This window comes from Vanellus vanellus (assembly GCF_965231255.1).
Source record: "Vanellus vanellus genome assembly, chromosome: 13".
Lineage (NCBI taxonomy): Eukaryota > Metazoa > Chordata > Aves > Charadriiformes > Charadriidae > Vanellus > Vanellus vanellus.
The window spans coordinates 12,238,686-12,257,272 of record NC_138918.1 but is presented as its reverse complement, the minus strand read 5'-3'; the positions used below and the strand labels follow the sequence as shown (position 1 = coordinate 12,257,272).

Genomic DNA, 18,587 nt, shown 5'->3' with positions numbered 1-18,587 from the left:
TTTGTTCAGTCACAGATATTGCCAAAAGCAGGGACTGTCGCTTTTCTTGACCCAGAGAAATCTCTTATCTCTTGCTAATCATGCTGGAATCAAGTATGAAAGATCTTCCCCTTCCTTTTATGTTGTACAGTTGGCTTCACCATGCAAAGCTAAGTCATAGCACACACTTGTTTTATCTACCAAGTTTGATTGATGTGTCTTTAACAAAAAAAAAGGTTTATAATGCATTTACCCTTGATTGGTACTGATTTCTATCCATCAAACTAAATGCCAATTCCTGGTGGTAGAAGACTTTATTTAAAGGAGGGAAAAGAAACTTACAATGCTTTTAAGAACAATACTGGCTTAAGGATCAGTTTGCTTACAGAAAACATTCTTTTTCCAAGAGCTTTCACCGGCATAACTTCCAACAAATAAAAAAAAAAAATATACAAAAATCCTGTATACATTTCGAGGCCACAACCTACCGCTTTTCAGTTTTCTAACACAATTCCTTTAATAGTAGTAGTTCATGCCTACATGTGAGTCTGTATATAAACCTGATTTTTTTGTAGTTTTATCCAAAACAGTAGTCTTCAATAACCACGGCCATCCAAACAAGCCTTCACTTGAAAAAAGAACAGCCTTGGTGTTAAGTAGCTGTAGGCAGCTCAAGAGGAGATGGTTTGGTCTCACAATGTCATGTCAAGAACCTCCTGCCAGCCTTTTTGTAAATATTAGCACTACTGTGTTTCCTAAGGAGATCCAATGCCTGTTCATGTAGTTCAGGAGGGCACTGGGATCCAGCATGAAGGAGTACAAGACAGCACTCCAGCACATCAGGGAATGGGAAGACCTGCAAAAACAGGAACGTGAGGTGATGTCTACTCTTTCAATTATAATTGCTTTACAGTATCTTTGGAACAGAGAGTCACGAGTCAGATGCATTTTTTTCCTCTTCTTCCAGTGTATCAGCTCACTTTAACCAAGTTTGCCCCCTGTTGTATAATCACCGTGATTACCTTTAGTTATATTATAGGCTGAAGAACAGAGGGGATGAGACTGGCTAGTAAACATTGTTTTCAAACATGCGATGAGTAGTTTCTAGAGTTCCTAATTGATAAAGGCCATTTTATACCTTAAATTCCTGGTTTCACTGTTTATCAAAAATGGTTTTGCATACATAATTGTAAGTAGCAAGGGATTACTTTTAAAATGCATGGGAGAGATTCATACAGAATATCCCACTGAGTTCTCCCATGCTTTACCTACACTTTCCCACCGTACAGAGAAAGTTATGCTTGAAACAAAAATATGAGCCTGATGCCATGTGTCAGTTCTCTCTCAAAATTGCCACAGGATCACCAGGAAAGTCAATACGTTCCTTACTTTCTGTATGAAAGGTACTCTATGATGAGGTTGCCCTTAAAAAAAGACTCTTTTTTTCAGAACCACAATGCCCCTTCCGAAAACTTACCTTTAAATTATCTGGAAATTCTGCCAGTTTCTGCTTTGCTTTTAGAAGCTGCTTTGTTAGCTCAGGGAGTGTAATTGGTTCCTTTACTTCATCTTTACTGTCAAGAAAAGAGCAGGTCTCATGAGTAACTGTTTTGCTTAAATGACTACACAGCCTCCCTCCTGTACAGGGAGCACAGGAGAGAGTTGGACAAGTGTTAACACGGTCTAGGTCATCCTTGCCAAAGTCCCAAATAATTGTTCAACAAAGAGACAGACCTCTTAGATCATGCTTGTCCTTTTCATTATCCTCCCCTTTTCAAGCTGCCCTGTTTATTCACCATACCAACACACCCTGTGTATCAGGAAGTTATTCAGCTGTAGTAAGGTTATGCACATGGCAGTTCAGCCCCAGGGAAATGCAAGACTTTTGAGCTGTATGTTGAAGTTTCCCTGGGTGACAAGCTTGAGATTAGAGGCAAACCCAAGAAATAGGCTGCACAAGCACACAAAAACCCCAATGCTTTTCAATCCATTCATTCATGTTCTGAAGCTTACCGATTCATCTGGTTGCTGTCAGAGCATGGTTTGTCCGATTCAGTCTCTGAACTCTGCTGCAGGTTGCTTTCCTGGGTGCTCCCATTTGTGTTTTCCTGGAGATTGTTCCTCTGCTGCTGATGCTGGCGGATCATATCTGCTAAAATCTGCTGGACCTCAGCTATATCTCTCTGGGTGTTTTGTAAAGCAGCAATCTCTTCTGAAAGAAGCACTTTGCAGCCATTCAGTTTTGCCTGACTGTATACCAAATTGACTGAGCTAGTTCTCAAGTCGCTTTCTGTCTCACACCTACAAACTTCATTTGTATTGCAGAGGTTTTCATCCATCTCAACTGCAGTTTGATCAAGAGTTTCTTCGGAGGACTGATCTGAAACGTAACTCTTCTCAAGAGCTGTCTGCTCACTGGGACGCAGCACAGGATCCAAGACAGCCTTTTGCAAGCCAAGGGAGTCTTTGGGTGGGTTCCACCACAGGTCGTACAGCAGTCCGTAAGCCACAAAGCCCTCTAAGCTTCTGCAAGCATCTGTGCTCTGAGAATTTGTGCTGTCCAGTTTGTCTCTCAGGTTATCACAACCTAATTATGAAAAAAGGGATTACAAATAGTTTACAGAGATTGCCAAAGAAAAAGACCAGATCTGGTAGATGAACGGCTATCCTGAAGACCCAAACCTGAGATTTACTCAGATACTGGCAGAGTGGTGTGGAAAGCAGAAAGGCAGACACCTTTGGCATCTTTTTAAACACGATACTCTGTTCTAGCTAGCATGAGACTGCAAGTTCTCATCATCTACAGCAAAATTCCTTGGCCCTGAGCCGCATATCAAGATGTTCACATGATCAAGAACTGCAAAATAAATGTACTGCGTACTCTGCAGAGAATGAAGGGAAGGGCTGGTTGGAGTGATTTGTAACTATGAGATGAACACAGCTTTCCACTGTCCCCATCTCCCTTATAGAATAGAGTTTGCTCAGTTTCTTACATCACCCACACCAGCTGACACTTGAGCTTCCTTACACAGTTGGGAATTTTGATCACCCAACGGCCCTTGCACTAGCCAAATTCTACAGGTTTCCATGATATATGGGTATGTCTTGCTCCTCCCAAACATTATTATGCCTAGTAATATTAATGGACACACAGCTGTGATTACAAGGAAGATCCCCCTATCTGTCTGTGCCAGGAGATACACAAGAAGAGACTTACCTTCAGGAAGGATGATACTGCAAATCTCTTGCATCAGAGTGAAATTACCAGCATCATAACTGCGGGTCACAGCTCCAAGAATACTTTTCACTGCCTCGTCCCAGGTAGCAGTCTGATAGCTCAGGGCTGCAAGGGTCAGGTCATGGGAGATATGGAAAAGCACCTACAGGAAGCACCAAAGAACACGCTTAATAGTTTTACTGCAAAGTATGAATTACTCACAGCTTATGACCATTGTGGAGAGCCCAGAAGCACAAGACTTAAAAGCAATTTTAACGACAATGCCATTTACATAGACTCCCTCATGCAGGAAAGAGAGCACTTTTACATTACGTGTAACTGTAAAAGCAGCAGCTGTGCTTGCATGTGTCCTACTAAGCAGAGGAGATGTGGGAGCACACCAAAGGTCAATGACTCACTGTGGTCAGAGAGAAGAGCTGCAGGAGCACCAGTCTATGAACGCACCTTCTGAGCTCCAGGATATTTTAACAACAAGCAGCCTTGCCTCTCCTAACAGTTCAGCACAAACCCCTGAATCACTGCTGAGACTACTCGCTATGCCAATCACTCCTACCCAGCCAGCATATCTTGATGATCTCAGTGTTCATCACTGAGACTGTATGTCAGTTCTTACCCTGCACAGAAACAAATGCAAAACCAAACTGGTGGCTATGCAAGTGGTCCCAGCTGCCTATCATCTACTTCTCCCAGACAATAACCTCATCCTGCAGCAGGGTGCAGACATCAGTCCCCTGGGAATGGCTGGCACAACACCACAATGTGGCTGCCTTTTACTGTGTATGCTATACTAAAGCTTAGTGTGTATACAGATCTAAATCCATTTACCTGCTTTGGGTGTGCGTTGCTGGTAGAAGGAGGATGCTCAATACTGCGCAGCTGCTGCCATGCACACGTGGCTTGTTCAGTGGTGCCCATGCCAAATATATTCTGCCACACTTCTATCACCATGTCAAAAAATGAGGCCTCTCTGTTCAGCTCCCAGCTGTGATAACAGGGAGGCACGGGGCTCTTTCGGTCACAGGGATTTCTTTCACTAAGGCACTTGCAAAGCAGTTCGTTAAGGCAGAAAACAAGTCTTTGTCCCTTTAACAAAAGAAAAATAAAAAAAGAGCACTGAGCTGCTGTTAAAACAATCCCTTACTGACCACAGCAGGTAGACAAATTTAAGAACATCATGGCTAGTAGCAGCTTGTTGGTGATAGACTGTTTCACAACTGCAGCGACTGAAGAACAATGCTGATAACTTAAGGTAAGAAGGAAACATCAGAACAAGCTAAGCTACCCTTCTGCTTCTCAGTCTGCACAAAAATGGACTTCTGGATTAAGACTCCAGCAGACGGAGTTACAGTTAGCTCATCTGTTTCTTTAATGTAAACAGTGAATACTTTCCTTTGCTTCTTTCTTCTTATGATCAGTATTACATACTTAAAAAAATCCCACTTTTCTCAACTACCTCTCATATAACTAAGAAGCATAGAGTCTATGTGCCTCCCCACCCTGGGCCCTTTGCCTCTGCACAGACATGTGCTTTTTCATTGGGTCATTGCAATAAACTTCTAGGAAAATATTTTGAGGCAAAACCAGCTTGAAGGACTACCTGTGGACTATAAACATATGGGAAGTGGTGCCAAGTTAATCAAGTTAGTCTGGAGAGAGACAACGCTGAAGAAAGGAGAAAGGAAACAACCAGACTCACAAATAAAGTTTTATGTTGCTGAAGGACTTCCTGAGCTCCCACCCAGTTCCTGGATAACAGCAGGTCTTGGGCACATCTGAAAGACAAACTTGCTGACAACTCCTCCTCTCCAGATATCAATGCAAGCTCTGCAGCAGTTTTAAGGGATGTCACATCCCCCTTTTTTGCCAACACTTTAACTGCATCATAGGGTGAGGAAGCCCCCAAATAACTGAAAAGAGATAGAAGCAAATTGACTTGATTAGTACTAAAATAGCATTTTTAAATTGTAATGCAACACAATAGCACAAACATACAAATGAAGATAAACCTGTTCTCAGAGCTCTCATCACTTTGCCTTACCAAAGTTTACTATAGACATAGGGCATGTAATCTGATGCAAAGCTACAAAGGGAAAGTCACACAGCCTAATAATCTGGACTGAAACCTTTGGTGGTGTGCATACCATGCCTGGCTTGGATGAGAAACAGAAATCAATAGATTCAAGAGAGAAAGGTTATATGCAGTAGTTTATCTCTACTGCATTTCTCTGGATTTCATCTGAATCCTTTCATGAATGTGAACACCCTCAAAAATGCCAGAACTGAAATCAGCATCAAGAAAAAGACAGTATTCCAGCCAAAATATTTCAAGCATCATTAGTAAAATTTGTGACTGCCAAAATTAAACACTCTAGTTGGAGAAGGATAACCCAGTGATTAGGATATTAGCTAAGGCCTCAAGAAACTCAAGATGAACTGTGGCACTGCACATTTCTAGTGGAAAGGTTGGAAACATCACATAGTCTTTTCATACAGGCTGCCCAGGGAGGTGGTGGAGTCTCCATCTCTGGAGACATTCAAAACCCGCCTGGACGCGTTCCTGTGCAACCTGCTCTAAGGTGTCCCTACTCTGGCAGGGGGGTTGGACTAGATGATCTCCAGAGGTCCCTTCCAACCCTATGATTCTATGATTCTATATATATACTAATCTTAGTCTTGCTAGACTAGTTTTCAAAGACTTCCAGTAATGTCTATGGAAAGAGATGGCTCTACTGTAGTATGGCATTTGGACCTTCTGCTCTGAACTGCCCTCTGGAGCTTCTAGAGGGAGTCTAGTGAGATTGGGCTCAGAAAGCACCGTAGACAAATAATGACCAGACTGACCAGTTAACAGATTTCAGCTGCTACAAAACAACGAACCTTCTTTGTTTCAGGCATGGAACCAATTCTGTCTGTCTTCCCAGTAATACTCACCATTTGGCGGCCATGGAATAATGACCATCTTTCTCTAACAGAGCTGCCCAACTGGTGTAAAGATCCCTCAGAATTGGATCTTCTGGACGCAACCTTGCCTTAGCAATTACAATTGCTTCCCTAATGCACATAAACAAAACCAGACAGAAAAGTAAATTGACTGTGTACAAGAAGTGAACCAAAATGTCAAATCTACCACATTAGAAAACAAGAGCAAATCCTAAACAAATATACAGCAACCTGTAAAAATGGTTGACTTTCAGGAGCTCAACAGCCTCATACACTTTGTGGATGGACAGGAGATGGGAGGCAGCCTTCACATATTGCTCCTGAAAACACAGCTGCTTTGCAAAAGCTTCTACTGTCCAAACCCAGGCCTGGTATCCCACTGCAAAAGAGAAGGCAATACAATTGGAGACAAAGTTTTAAAACTGGAAGAATTCCTGTGGCATGACATCATCACTGGTTTCTTCAACATGTACCTCTTCTCTGCCCCAGATTAGTTTTTTGTGTTTTAACAATCCTAATAAATATCACTGAGGCAATGAAACAGGGCAAAGCTATGGCTTGAACACAACTGTAGGACTTCACTATCAGTAAAATAACTTAAAAGCACATTTAAACGAACAACAAGCCAGAAGGACTGCTACATACTGCAGGAAACCATCTATTTCCTGCTATCCCAACCTAAGGGTGCTGGTGGAAACATCCTATTTATGACAAAGACTTAGATATGTTTTGTGTTTTGATTTTTGTTACCAGACAGTTAAAGAAGCGACTTCCTTCCAGTCTGGAACAATCATGAGTTTCCAATCCAAATCAATCAGAATGAGGCCACCCTTGGCAGCTAATTCCATCTGCTTATCTGTTACCAGAACAAACATACCCATGGGTGACATTGCTACCAGCTGGTCTGTTAGCTCTCCCCTCTCAGCAGCTGCCTGGAGGACACCCTTCATATCTCCTTTCCATAACATGAGCTGCTGAAAGAGCTCTGGATGCCCATTCTCCAAGTGATGTTTTCCTGTTGGAAGCAAACATACTTCCTATCAGCACGAATGCAATACCATTATTTGCCATAGTAAACTAACTTGGCAAAAGTGAGATTATTCAAGCATAAGGTGTTGCAAGTTTGTACCTGAAAGATGTACAAACTCTTTGGGAAGAATGTCTTTTCTTCTTTTCATACAGACCTGCATTCTTAATCCTATACTTTAATCCACAGTAAAGAAAATTCAAGCACTTGAATGATCATATTGTCAAAGTGGATTCATTATTCCACTTACCTTCCACATCAATCATCTTGTGCAGAGAAGCCCTGTCTGTGAACAGCCCCAGGTGGATGCGATCCTTGAGGTCAGGGGACATATCTTCATTACTATCTAAACCAGATAAAAAAGAATGAGTATTTTAAGATTTGGTAAAACACTGGGAACTGGGACCTGCCAAGTCACTGTACCACTCCATTACCCTCAACAGTTAGCAAATACGTATGTCGTCTACTTTCTTTCCTGTATAGCAGATTTAACAATTTGCAGATGAACACTTAGAACTTACGTCTAAGATTGATTGGCCAAAGTCAAGTCCTTGGACAGATGCTTCTGAATGCTTTAGAGCACCTACCCCCCAAGTATTTTAGTTTTAGACTGATACCTTTGGTTTTCAGACACGTAGCCAGCCTCAAGCAGTCCTGATGCAATTCATCTTTTGATCTGTGATCCATGAATGTGCTGAAGGGTAGAATAGAACGAGGCTTCCTCTTCTTCAGAGAGGCATCAGGAGCTGTAAAACCAGATACATTTTAGTTGCTGCTGCACAGTTCCAAGAGTCTCCTACAGCAGAACTCTCCAATGTATTCCCAAACCCCCTCTTCCTCACACAGGAAATCAAAAACCAGATGCTCAAGTGCCACATGCATCTCTACTGTGACAACTCTGACTTTTGAATGCTGATCACTTTGCGTATTTTTCTGCCCATCTTGCCTGGAATGAAACTAGCAACTAAAAGGCAATATCTAAGCCCACACTAAACAACTACTCATTTGACATGACAAGCAGGGCAAGTAAAAGAAGAAGCAACTGAAAACATTTAAGATATTTAAAAGGCATACTCTTCTTTCCCTGGCACATATTTGGTGTCACATTAGGAAGGGAAGCTGCAGCCAAACAGAAGCCTAGAATGGGGAACTCTGCTTTGATGCAGGACTGTTAATAGTTCCCGAAACATACTAACTTGGTTTCTCTTTAGGTAGATCCTTTTTCACAGGAATGGCTTTCTGGGTCACAAAGGGCTTTGGCAAGCTGAATGAAGAATTATCATATGCAGATGAAGATGTATCCTTGGACACTGTGGAGTTAAGTGATAAAAAAGTGATAAAAAATGAAAAACAATACATAGAAAATCCCATAGCAGAATACTTAACATATTCACATTCTACTACATTAATTTCAGAACATACAGAAACCAAGCTTTGCTTTGCCATAGAACTTAATAGCTTTTTAGGGAAAGGAAATACTAAGAAAACATTACAGAACTGTCAGAAAGATAAATGAGATGTCAACAGACACTAACAAAGGTCCACCAGTATAGTGAGATTTATCACCAGAAGGCAACACTGATCAAAAATGAAATTGTTTCAAACCAAACACAGTAACTTTGTTCGTTAGGCCAGAATCATCTTATTTAAAGACAGTTAGTCCTGAACTAGTTTAGAAAATTATGAAAGGCATTCCAGAACTGTATTTCATTCAAGTGGACTATTTCAATAAAACTGTATTATAAGAAGATCTGCATGAAAATATTAAACTTGGTGATGTGCTGAGTGCTAAACAGTCTGGGAACCATTTTGATGATTTGATTATTACCAGTCATGGAGACTTTATCAGGCAACTCTGCCTCCTGTGCTTCTTTTTCTCCTTCGTGGTCCGATGCTCCATTTTCCTCTAGCAACATTTCCTTCATGCTCTCATCTCCATTCACAGCATCACTTAGATCCTGCTTGGCTGGATTCTTTCCTATAGGCTTTTTTTTCTTCTTGGTTTTGACTTTTGGTTGCATACTTCTTTTTTTCTCTAATTCTATACTTTTTTTGCCTGTAAAAGGTTGCAAAAGTTACCCTGATACTATCTGTAGAGATTTTTAGTGTATTAGCTGTCTGTCTCTCAAGATGAACATTTAGTTTCCAAATAAAACTCAATTAAAACCTAGACACAATTTATTCCTGAATAGGTACCAGGACAGATTTGGAATTCAACATAAGAACTTATCATACCATTTCAATGTGGCAACCCTCTACTTCCCAGCTCCAACATCATCTTCAGGAAAGGATCTTCTGCTTGAATATACTTACCCTGGGGAGGCCGTGTATGCTCCTGCTTTGAAATGTGCCATTTGTGAACAGAAAAATCGTCTGCTCCAGTATAAACAGAATCTGAATCGACTGGTGACCACTGGACACTCAGTAGCCGGCCCTGGTGCCCTCGGTAGTTGCAGAGTGGCTCCTCCTTCATAACATCCCATACCTTATAAACAAGAAAGAAATCGAATTACTCAGAAAGTCTCATCTCCCCCTAATGCTCTGCATTTTCTCTTCAGTTATTTGCACTTGTAGGAGTTTCTCTTTTAGGGTGTTTGCACAGATATTTCAAATACCAACATGCAAATGCAGAAAATTCAGGGCTTCCTTTGTTTGCATTGATACATTTGCATAACATCTTTCTTTTTTAAGGATCCAAAAGTGCCAATATGAAAATGATGACTGGCAGTTTATCTCACAAAAGCAGCTTTGCTGTTTAGTCAGCCTGGTTCTAAAACACTGTAGAATGGATGATTTGCAACTAAATGAAATACAATCCTGAGTGGTTGTGGAGCAATACCTGCGCAGTGCCATCGTAGCAAGCAGATACCAATCTTCCCTCATGGTGGGGGCTCCAAGAAAGACTTGTGATTTTAGCTGTGTGCCCAGCCAGAGTTCGAAAAGGCTCTGTTATTGTCAAAGGAGTTTCTGAAGTGCTCTCTGAAAGAAAAAAGAAAAGGATCAAATATGGCCAGCAAGACAAACTGGGAGTAAACGAAAACAAGAGGCCAAGAATTGGAATATAATCTGCAAACCGTTACCTACAACGCTCTTCAGATTATGCACATAAATAGTGGCATTGATTGAACCTGAAGCTATCAAGTAACTCAGGTCTGTCTCACTCCCATGCTCATGATGCCAACGAATGGCATTAATCAGTTTATGATGTTGTTGTATAGTGCAGAGCAGCTTCAAGTTTGGTGCCTGAAATATTTCAATTGACCTGAAAGGTACGAAAGAAAGTGTAAGAATTCCAGTAGTCAGTGAAAATAGGGATTTTTTTTTTGTTATCCTGCATGAGCAGAATTACAGAACATGAAATAGAGTAACTAAATGAGTTTTTCTCTTCTGGATTCAACTCAAACCCTTATTTAGTACATTAGCAAAAGTGCGTTTCAACCGTGAGTGGATCCTTGAAAAATAATTTAACACAATGATGTGGATTCTTCATGCCAAGAGCGGCTAAACTAAATAACAGCAAGGAATGCTGTATTATCACAATTCAAATACATTGGCAGTGAAAGAATAGAGACAAACCAGGGCAACGAAAAGTACTTTTGCTTCACTACTGTGATTCTAGTCAAGACGAGCACACATACCACCTTAACCTACAAGTGAAACATACCCATCTTCATTGCCAAGAGCCAAGAGTTTGCCATCTGGTTTCCAGCTGATCTCTGTACGTGCAGGCAGTTTGTGCTGTAGAGAGAAGACAAAACTATTAACATGACCTCTTAAATCTCTCTCATACATTCAACAGAGCAAGACTGGCAACTGGACAGAGCTGCAATTAGTCTGCGAAATGAAAGTCACTTAAGTGTCCACTGCTTTTGTAGCAGTAACATAAGCTTGAGCAATTAAGAAAGACTCAGTGAACTGATGCAAGAACCAGTGATTATTTTTATCAGTTCAGTGAAATGTCCCAAAGGAAGTTTGTCTGGATTCCAGTAGGACCTTCACCTCCTTATGTTCCTTGCAAAGCCCAGACATCGCAATCATATTTCAAAAGAAATCAAAGTTTACATGTAATTATTTCTATTCTTTCTCATTCAGACAAAAGCTACTTATAATTTAAAACTTAGATGCCTAAAAATCGTTTCATTGCCTGTGACATGAATATCTTAACCCCCAGTGAGTCTTCCACTCAAGGAAGAAGCCAAAACCCAGCTGATATAAAACAGTATAGTTTGAGTGACTTCAGTTGACTTATGCTGACTTAAAGCAACTGAAGATCTAGCCCACGTCACTTATTTTGTACTTAGAACTAGGAAATGACTGATCATACTTGAGAAGATGTTATAGTCAGTTACTACCAACCACTCTGCATTAGTTGCAGTGTAAATGGAAAGACTCCTGCAAAATCATGACTGCCTTAACTTTTTCTTTTTTTAAATAAATTTTGCAGGAAACATTTGAAAGAAGAGAACTAGAGAAGTTGCGGTAGTTAACTCATGCATGCCCACCATGTGATTGACATTATTCAGGATATTACTTCAAGTGCTTTTCAGCTGGAAAGCTCTGTATGAACTAATTATTTTTAACCGCCACACAGAGCTTTGAAACCAAACTCTACACTTCAGTTTAACTTTTTTGGTTAAGTAAATTACATAGTAGAAAATTAAGTAAGTGATGCCAGGAACAGATGTGCCATGTTGACATTGCGGAAAAAAAGGAGACCCTTTTTCAGAGGCAAACACATAAACTGTTTTAATAGTTTGAGTCAATAACTGTCTCTGAAGTTCATCTGTGGAGACTGCAGGTTTCAATTTTTTTATTTGTTACAGATACATCATGAAGGCAAAATCAGAAACCAACAACTACAAGGCCACAGAAACTATGACATGGTTAACATAAATCCATAAACCCTCCTCAAAATCATACTCACTTTGATTGAATTAGTGTCTCGGATGACTTTGTTGATGTCATTTGCTTCTCCGTTAAGCTTCCAGGGGTTGTGTTGAAAAACAATACCTTCTCCAGCACAACTATATAAAGTTACAGGGGGATGTTCACCTTCTTCTATCCAACAGAGAAAAAAAGCTAAATATATTTATGTTTTTCATAGGTCTTCCCAGAAGTAATCACTCCCACTATAAATCAAACCATTATTTTAAAAGGCTATATACACGCTTCAATTGCCTGTGATCCGGAAGCAAGAAATTCTCACAATTTGATCCTCTGAAAGGACCTCTCATTTCTACCAACACATCTCTCCATAGCACAATCACTGCAAGCATTAAAATTCCTTTTAAAGTTTGGTCCTTAAAAACATCCAAGTTGTTGAAGAAGAGCTAATGGAGCTGTAATGTTTAGTTCAACTATTGGAAACATACTTCTGGAGCTAAGGAACACATATTTGATCTGATGCAGTTACTGCAGGAAGCCCGTGCAGACAGTCACTGGTCTGTAATACCCTGAAGTATGCACAGAGGTGTGGTACGCTACTCCCACCTATTTCCTGAAGCTACTAGAATTCAAAAACTAAAAAAGATTGTTTTGCTCCCTTGCAGAAATATTAACAATTCCTCAAGCAGAATGCATTCTTAGCTGCTAGAAAGGATTGCTACCAAGCAAATGGGGCTGCTTTTCCTAAGAAGGGAGGGCATACCAACTTCATGGAGTCTGTGTGCTCTGCATGGGTGTTCTACTTTGTCACAAAGTGCTGGAAGACTCACCAGAAGACAGAGGAGGAGTTGGAGGCCCCCAGGCTAATGTGTATACAGTCTTCTTGTGGTAAGTGCTGGAGATCTGAGGCGGCTTATTCTTAGCACTGGGTGGGGAGACAAGGAAGCAGCGGCAGTCAGAGTTCAGCAAAAGGGGGAAAATAAATAATTAAAAGCAATATATTTCCAGTGGTGAAAACAGACACCGCGTGCTCTAACATGCTAAAGCAATGGCTCAACCAAGCATCTAACTTCTCCTGTAGGACACTACTAAAACCGTAACAAAACTGTCCTGATGACCTGTACCTGCAAGTTGCTCTTCATTCTCTGAAAATGTCTTTCTGGCTAAAGTTTTCCTTGACTGACGTCCTCCACAGATGATCTCTGGTCATGAGATTTGATTAAATTACCTTAGAAGCTAATTTAATCCTAATCTTTTCTAACAGTAAAGATATACCTCAGGAAAGACCACACCACCTATGCATGGTAATATACCAACAGGATCTGACACTAATGAATTTGAAAGCTTACCTGCTGGAGAAGGTGTCAAATATGCCAACTTTTCCATCATCTGTTCCAAAAGCCAAGCAGCCTTCCTTAGTTGGATGCCAGGATAACTGCAAGCAAAACAGAGAGAGACCCATAATGATACAAGCTACAGATACTTTATTTCTAAGCAATAAACAAAAGGAAAACATTGAAACTGATAAGCAAGTACCATCCCTTATACCAACCCTTCCAACTACAGCCACTTGATTTGATCACTTTGCTATGAGTATCAAAGTCTCTTCCCCTACCAGCTATTGTGGGAAAAGATGAAAGGAACTAAAATCATTAAAATACTATTTGACATCTACATTACAGAACAGAAATGGAGAATGTGGTAGGAATGCAAGAAAACTTTTGGTGTGAACAAGAATAACTGCCATGTTTTACTGCTGCCAGCAGTCTAACCACTGGTCGAACCCAAACTAAATAGATCCATGTTGGGTTTTGCGCATGTCAAGCTTCCTAGCAGAGCAAGGGCAACCATGGATGAAGCAACAAAAGATCACAAAGGAGGATAAAAGTGAAAAATTAATTTAAAGCCAGCTGAACTTCAGCTAATTTTCACTAGATGTCATGCAAACATCTAAGGCTGTAAAAAAGGTCTAAAAATGCATTGCCAGATTCTGAAATGTATTGTATACTAAAAGAATTGAGTACAAAAGGAACAACTTGGCTTTATATATTTTCAGTTGGGAGAAACCTTCTTCAGAGTGAAAGAGAGAGAAAAATATGGAATGAGAAGAGACAAAGTAAAAAAAAAAGGAATCAAAAGCACACTTACTGCTGTAACTTTGGACTTTATGCTTTGCCAGAAGGTTTTAACATCGTAAATATTGTTCATGGACAAAGTATTCCACACCCGGATCATGCTGTCTCCAACACCAATGGCAAGACAGCCTGTGTCCACAGGGGAGAAGGCAAGACTATAAACAAACCCCCCAAGCGAGGGCATGGTCCAGCTACAATCGAGAGTTGACAGGTCCCAGCATTTCACCTGAATATTTAAGAAACAAGGAATGGTTAAATGTAGAGTGACTGGTATGACAAGGAAAACCAAAGCATGAGTGAGATGAGGAATAAAAGGGTCAAATTCGAGGCTTGACATAGTATGTGATCTAAACCTAGAGAATTACATGTCACAGATAGGGCTGCAGTAGTTGGAAGACTGCAATGGAATGGACAAACCAACTATATTTTAATACTACAGTCCTCTTCTAACTTCAAAATAGTAGGCGCATTGCTGCCTGTAAAAAGCAGAAAGTTAATAAAATAAAATAGATGCTTTAGTTTGTAAAAGTAAATGATTTTAAGAAGGAAAAACAGGCCTTTTAAAAATAAAACATACAGGAGAAAGAAATGGTAAACTCCCTTTATTAAATGCTAACCATTCAAGTCCAGAATGTCATAAACATTCACTCCACCATGGTAAGAGCTTGGGCTTATAAACTAACAAAAATATACACAACCTGTTTGCAGAACAAATTTTAAGGAATGATGTTATAAAATGCTGCAGTAAAACCACCTTAAGAGAAATTTGTGGCCCTAAAAGGAGTAGCTGCACTCAGTCAAACTGTACAGGTACAGCTATTTTTATGTTAATTTTATAAATGGTTCTTACATCTCTGTCCATTGAAATGGAAAAAAGGAACTCTTTGTCTTGATGCTTCACAGAACTCAGATTGAACACAATACGGGAGTGATTTTGTCCATCTGAAGATCCTAGAAGTGTCCACTTGCGTTTTCCACACTGGGTCAAATCCCAGAGCAGCAATTCTCCTCTGCAAAATTTAAAGTGTGTACTTCACTGTTCACTTCAAAAGAATAATATAGGCTAAATATAGACTACATTACATGTGCAACAGTAATACAGCTAGACACACATCCACTATATATGCCTATACACAGATACACACATGAACACCACCCTACATATGATATCCATAGTTAACCACACTGAAAACTGACATGTCATTTTTCTCCTATTAGATGGGCAAGCCATTAGCAGTCAATATTCAGTTAGATTATCAGACAAATTATGGGATAAATAGTAGTTTTCTAGTACTGAACTCCCACTTTAACATTTGTCCTGTCTTCTCTCCACTTACACTGGGAAGGAAGAGGGTGTCCAAGTTTCCTACCCAATTCTTCCTTAAGTCTTAATCTGCAGTTCCTGACGGTACCCAAAGGTACCCTACTTACCCAAAAGAGCTGGATACAATTTCTGTGGATCGACCAGAAGGCCAGTGAACAGTCAGCCAAATGCGCTCTTTAACAGCGGGATCAATGGCTCCACCTCTTCTCTTCGTGGGTGGCAACTTCAAAGTCATCACACCTATGGAACAAAGAGGGATCATCTAGACCTAGTACAGAAAAATTGTCTGAGGGAAAAAGAAGTCCTGTGAATCTGAAGCTTTAAACCATCAAGTTAGTAAATGAATGCTGCAGTTAGAGTATAATTCTTTCACCATCTTATTACTGTATATCGCAGATTATTAATCTTACTTACTTCTGCCTCTAGTACAGCTCCATATTCGTATGGTCTGATCTTTGCTTCCCGAAGCCAGGTAACAGCCTTTCTTTGTGGTTGTGTCCTGTGTCAGCTCCCCATTTGGAACTTTGCCTTCCTCTGAAGGAACTACTGAATAACAACGAAGTCATGTTATTATAATTTAAAATTCAAAGCTTTATGAAAATTAACTGACAATATATTGATTTGTAACAGAAGATACTTTATTGAACTTACCAGTTGCCTCTGCTTAGCTACTTACTGACTTTCTATAAGGAATTCAATTCTCTAGAAGAACATTTACATGAACTAAAAACCACTTCATAGACTATTAATCACCTCTACATACCTTGGAGCTCATCTTGCCAAGCAGGTAACCGTTCTTCACCAGGCACAGGGCACCAGGCCAGACAATGTATTTCATCATCATGGCCTCTTAGCCGATGAAGTACTTCTCTCTTCCTGCTGATATCAATTATAACCACCATGCCATCCTTGTAGCTAAAACCAGAGATTTAAATTAATGAAGAGATTCTCGCATCCTTGTGTAATAATATCTGAGTCGATTTCCCAGCTCTTTACCAGGATCACTATCACCATATTACAGACAGAGAAGCCAAATCACAAGTAGCAATGGGATTAGCAGACTAATGGTGAATGGGAGCTCCAGTATAGCACTGATGTACCTGCAGCTGCCTTTTCAAGAAGTGCAACCAGTACGTCTGGCTTCAAGAATGACATCCATTCGTTAGTAATACAGTTTTCAGAGACTTGAAAAACAACAGTGGCTTTTATACAAGGAAAACTTTTCCCTTTAACACAAAAGCAAATTATTTTCATTCCTTCCCTCCTCTTGGGTCTGTTCTCCTTCAAGAGAACTATCAGCAAGTCTAAAGGGCTTTCCTGTTCCTGCTCTTTTCAATACAATCTTGGGTCTCTAAAGGACTGGAACTGCAGTGATTGACAAAGGCGTAGAAAAACTAAAAAACTCTCTTGAGATGAAGTAACCGATAATGCAACGAATAAGTCTAATTAAAAACCAACAGTTTAAAGAAATTTCAGAGATGCAAACCAAACCTGGACCCTTACACTGTTAAGGATTTCTAGGTCTTGCAGGTCTGCCAAATCTAAATGTTATTTCTAAATTACTGTATACCACAAGAAAAAAATAGCCACCAAACCCTCTTAAAAATAACCTTACAATTGTGTACCAAAAATTAACAATAAGGTTTTTGCAGAAGAATAACAGAAAACAAAACATAACGAATATTTACCCAATTGCCACCAGGTTTTCATGATGAGGAGAACAAGTGAGACAAAAAATTGTCCGAGGCTCTGGGAAGAACTGCTGGCTGTCACTTCTGTTGTGCCAGTAACAAACAATTATACCTTTTTCATCACCGGATACAATCAGATCTTTCACAAGAGGTGACCAGTGCAATGCTGAGATCGCATTCTGAAGAAAAAGAATTGGATACATTAAAAGCTGTCTTATCACCATCTAACACAGAGTAACAGGAGAAAATAATCTGCAAGTACACCCCAGCATCAGTTGAGTCTGTTCTAAAGTGTTTCAGTTCTTTTGGGCTTTGGCACGATGGACATATTTGCCAATATGGTGTCCTGGGTCACAGTAACCGTTCAAAAATACGTTCTTACTCTGTCCCGTGTGGAACAATAACTTGCTGAAAAGATTTTAAGTGAGCTGGGTTAAGCGGCAAAGAATACGCCCTGCGAGCACACTCGCTCACTGAGGCTTTGATGGTAACCAACACCTTATTGAGGTGATGTAACAACGCTGCAGGCCTAAGGCGAAAACAAAACGCTGGCCAAAAGCATTCAACGGTTTTAATTTCACCGGGTTTGAAACTCACCTTTGCTGAAGTAACATCACCCTGCTTTGTCTGCAAGACCTACAAACGCCCACCCCACCCTGTGGGTTCTTTCTGTCTCGCTGTCTCCATCCCCTCAGCGGTGGCTCCCGGTGGGCACCCTACCTGGTGCAGGCTGTACTCCGCCACCGGAGCCAAGGCCTCCGTGTCCCAAATTTGGACGCTTCCATCGTCGGAGCTGCTGGCGCAAAGGCTGCTCTGCCCGGGGCTATGGCAAAACGCGAACCCGGAGATCCTGTCCGTGTGCCCGATGAGCTCTCCTGCACCGACAGCAAAAGACCGCAGATGGGACCCGCCGTAAGCGCCCGGCACCTTCTCGATCCCGATCCCGCCCCCCATCCCCGGGGTTCCCGCTGCCTCCCGGACTCCCGGGCTCCCCTGCCCAAGCGGCGCACGGCGGCTCCTGGCGGAGGACCGGTCCGACGAGGCCGGAGCGCCCTTATAAAAGGCCGAGGTAGTAAAGGAGAGCCGCCGGCAGGCTCGGGGTCTCCGCAGGAGCAGGTCGTGGCGGTACCGTAAAACGCAGGTGCGGTGGCGCTAACATCCAGCAGGCAGATGCGGTGCCTCGCCGCGAAGCCGAAGAGGCGGCCATCGCTGCTGGTGTCGCTGCAGCGGCTGCTGTACCAGTTGGGCGAGGCGGGCAGCACCCGCACCGCCACCATCGCCCCGGGCCGCTCCGCGATACCCACGCTCCCCGCCAGGCCGCCGCGGGCGTGCCGCCAAGCGTCGCGCACGCCGTCGCAAACCGTCGCAA

General features: G+C 41.3%; 1 protein-coding gene across 1 annotated transcript; it reads right to left on the bottom strand.

Moving 5' to 3' along the window:
• Positions 1-280: 280 nt before the first annotated feature.
• GEMIN5 (gem nuclear organelle associated protein 5) lies at positions 281-18,495 on the bottom strand (the record flags this gene model as incomplete). The annotated part of the gene is made up of 28 exons (XM_082490216.1): positions 281-835; positions 1,457-1,553; positions 1,993-2,566; positions 3,197-3,359; positions 4,043-4,300; positions 4,914-5,124; positions 6,149-6,268; positions 6,389-6,536; positions 7,035-7,172; positions 7,435-7,530; positions 7,802-7,930; positions 8,381-8,494; positions 9,013-9,240; positions 9,498-9,669; positions 10,024-10,163; positions 10,265-10,446; positions 10,849-10,922; positions 12,109-12,242; positions 12,899-12,993; positions 13,418-13,503; positions 14,217-14,429; positions 15,054-15,213; positions 15,635-15,767; positions 15,942-16,073; positions 16,291-16,442; positions 17,216-17,397; positions 17,939-18,041; positions 18,146-18,495. The coding sequence occupies 28 exons, from the start codon at positions 18,493-18,495 to the stop codon at positions 680-682; spliced, it is 4,740 nt and encodes a 1,579-aa protein (XP_082346342.1). The 3' UTR covers positions 281-679.
• Positions 18,496-18,587: the final 92 nt, after the last annotated feature.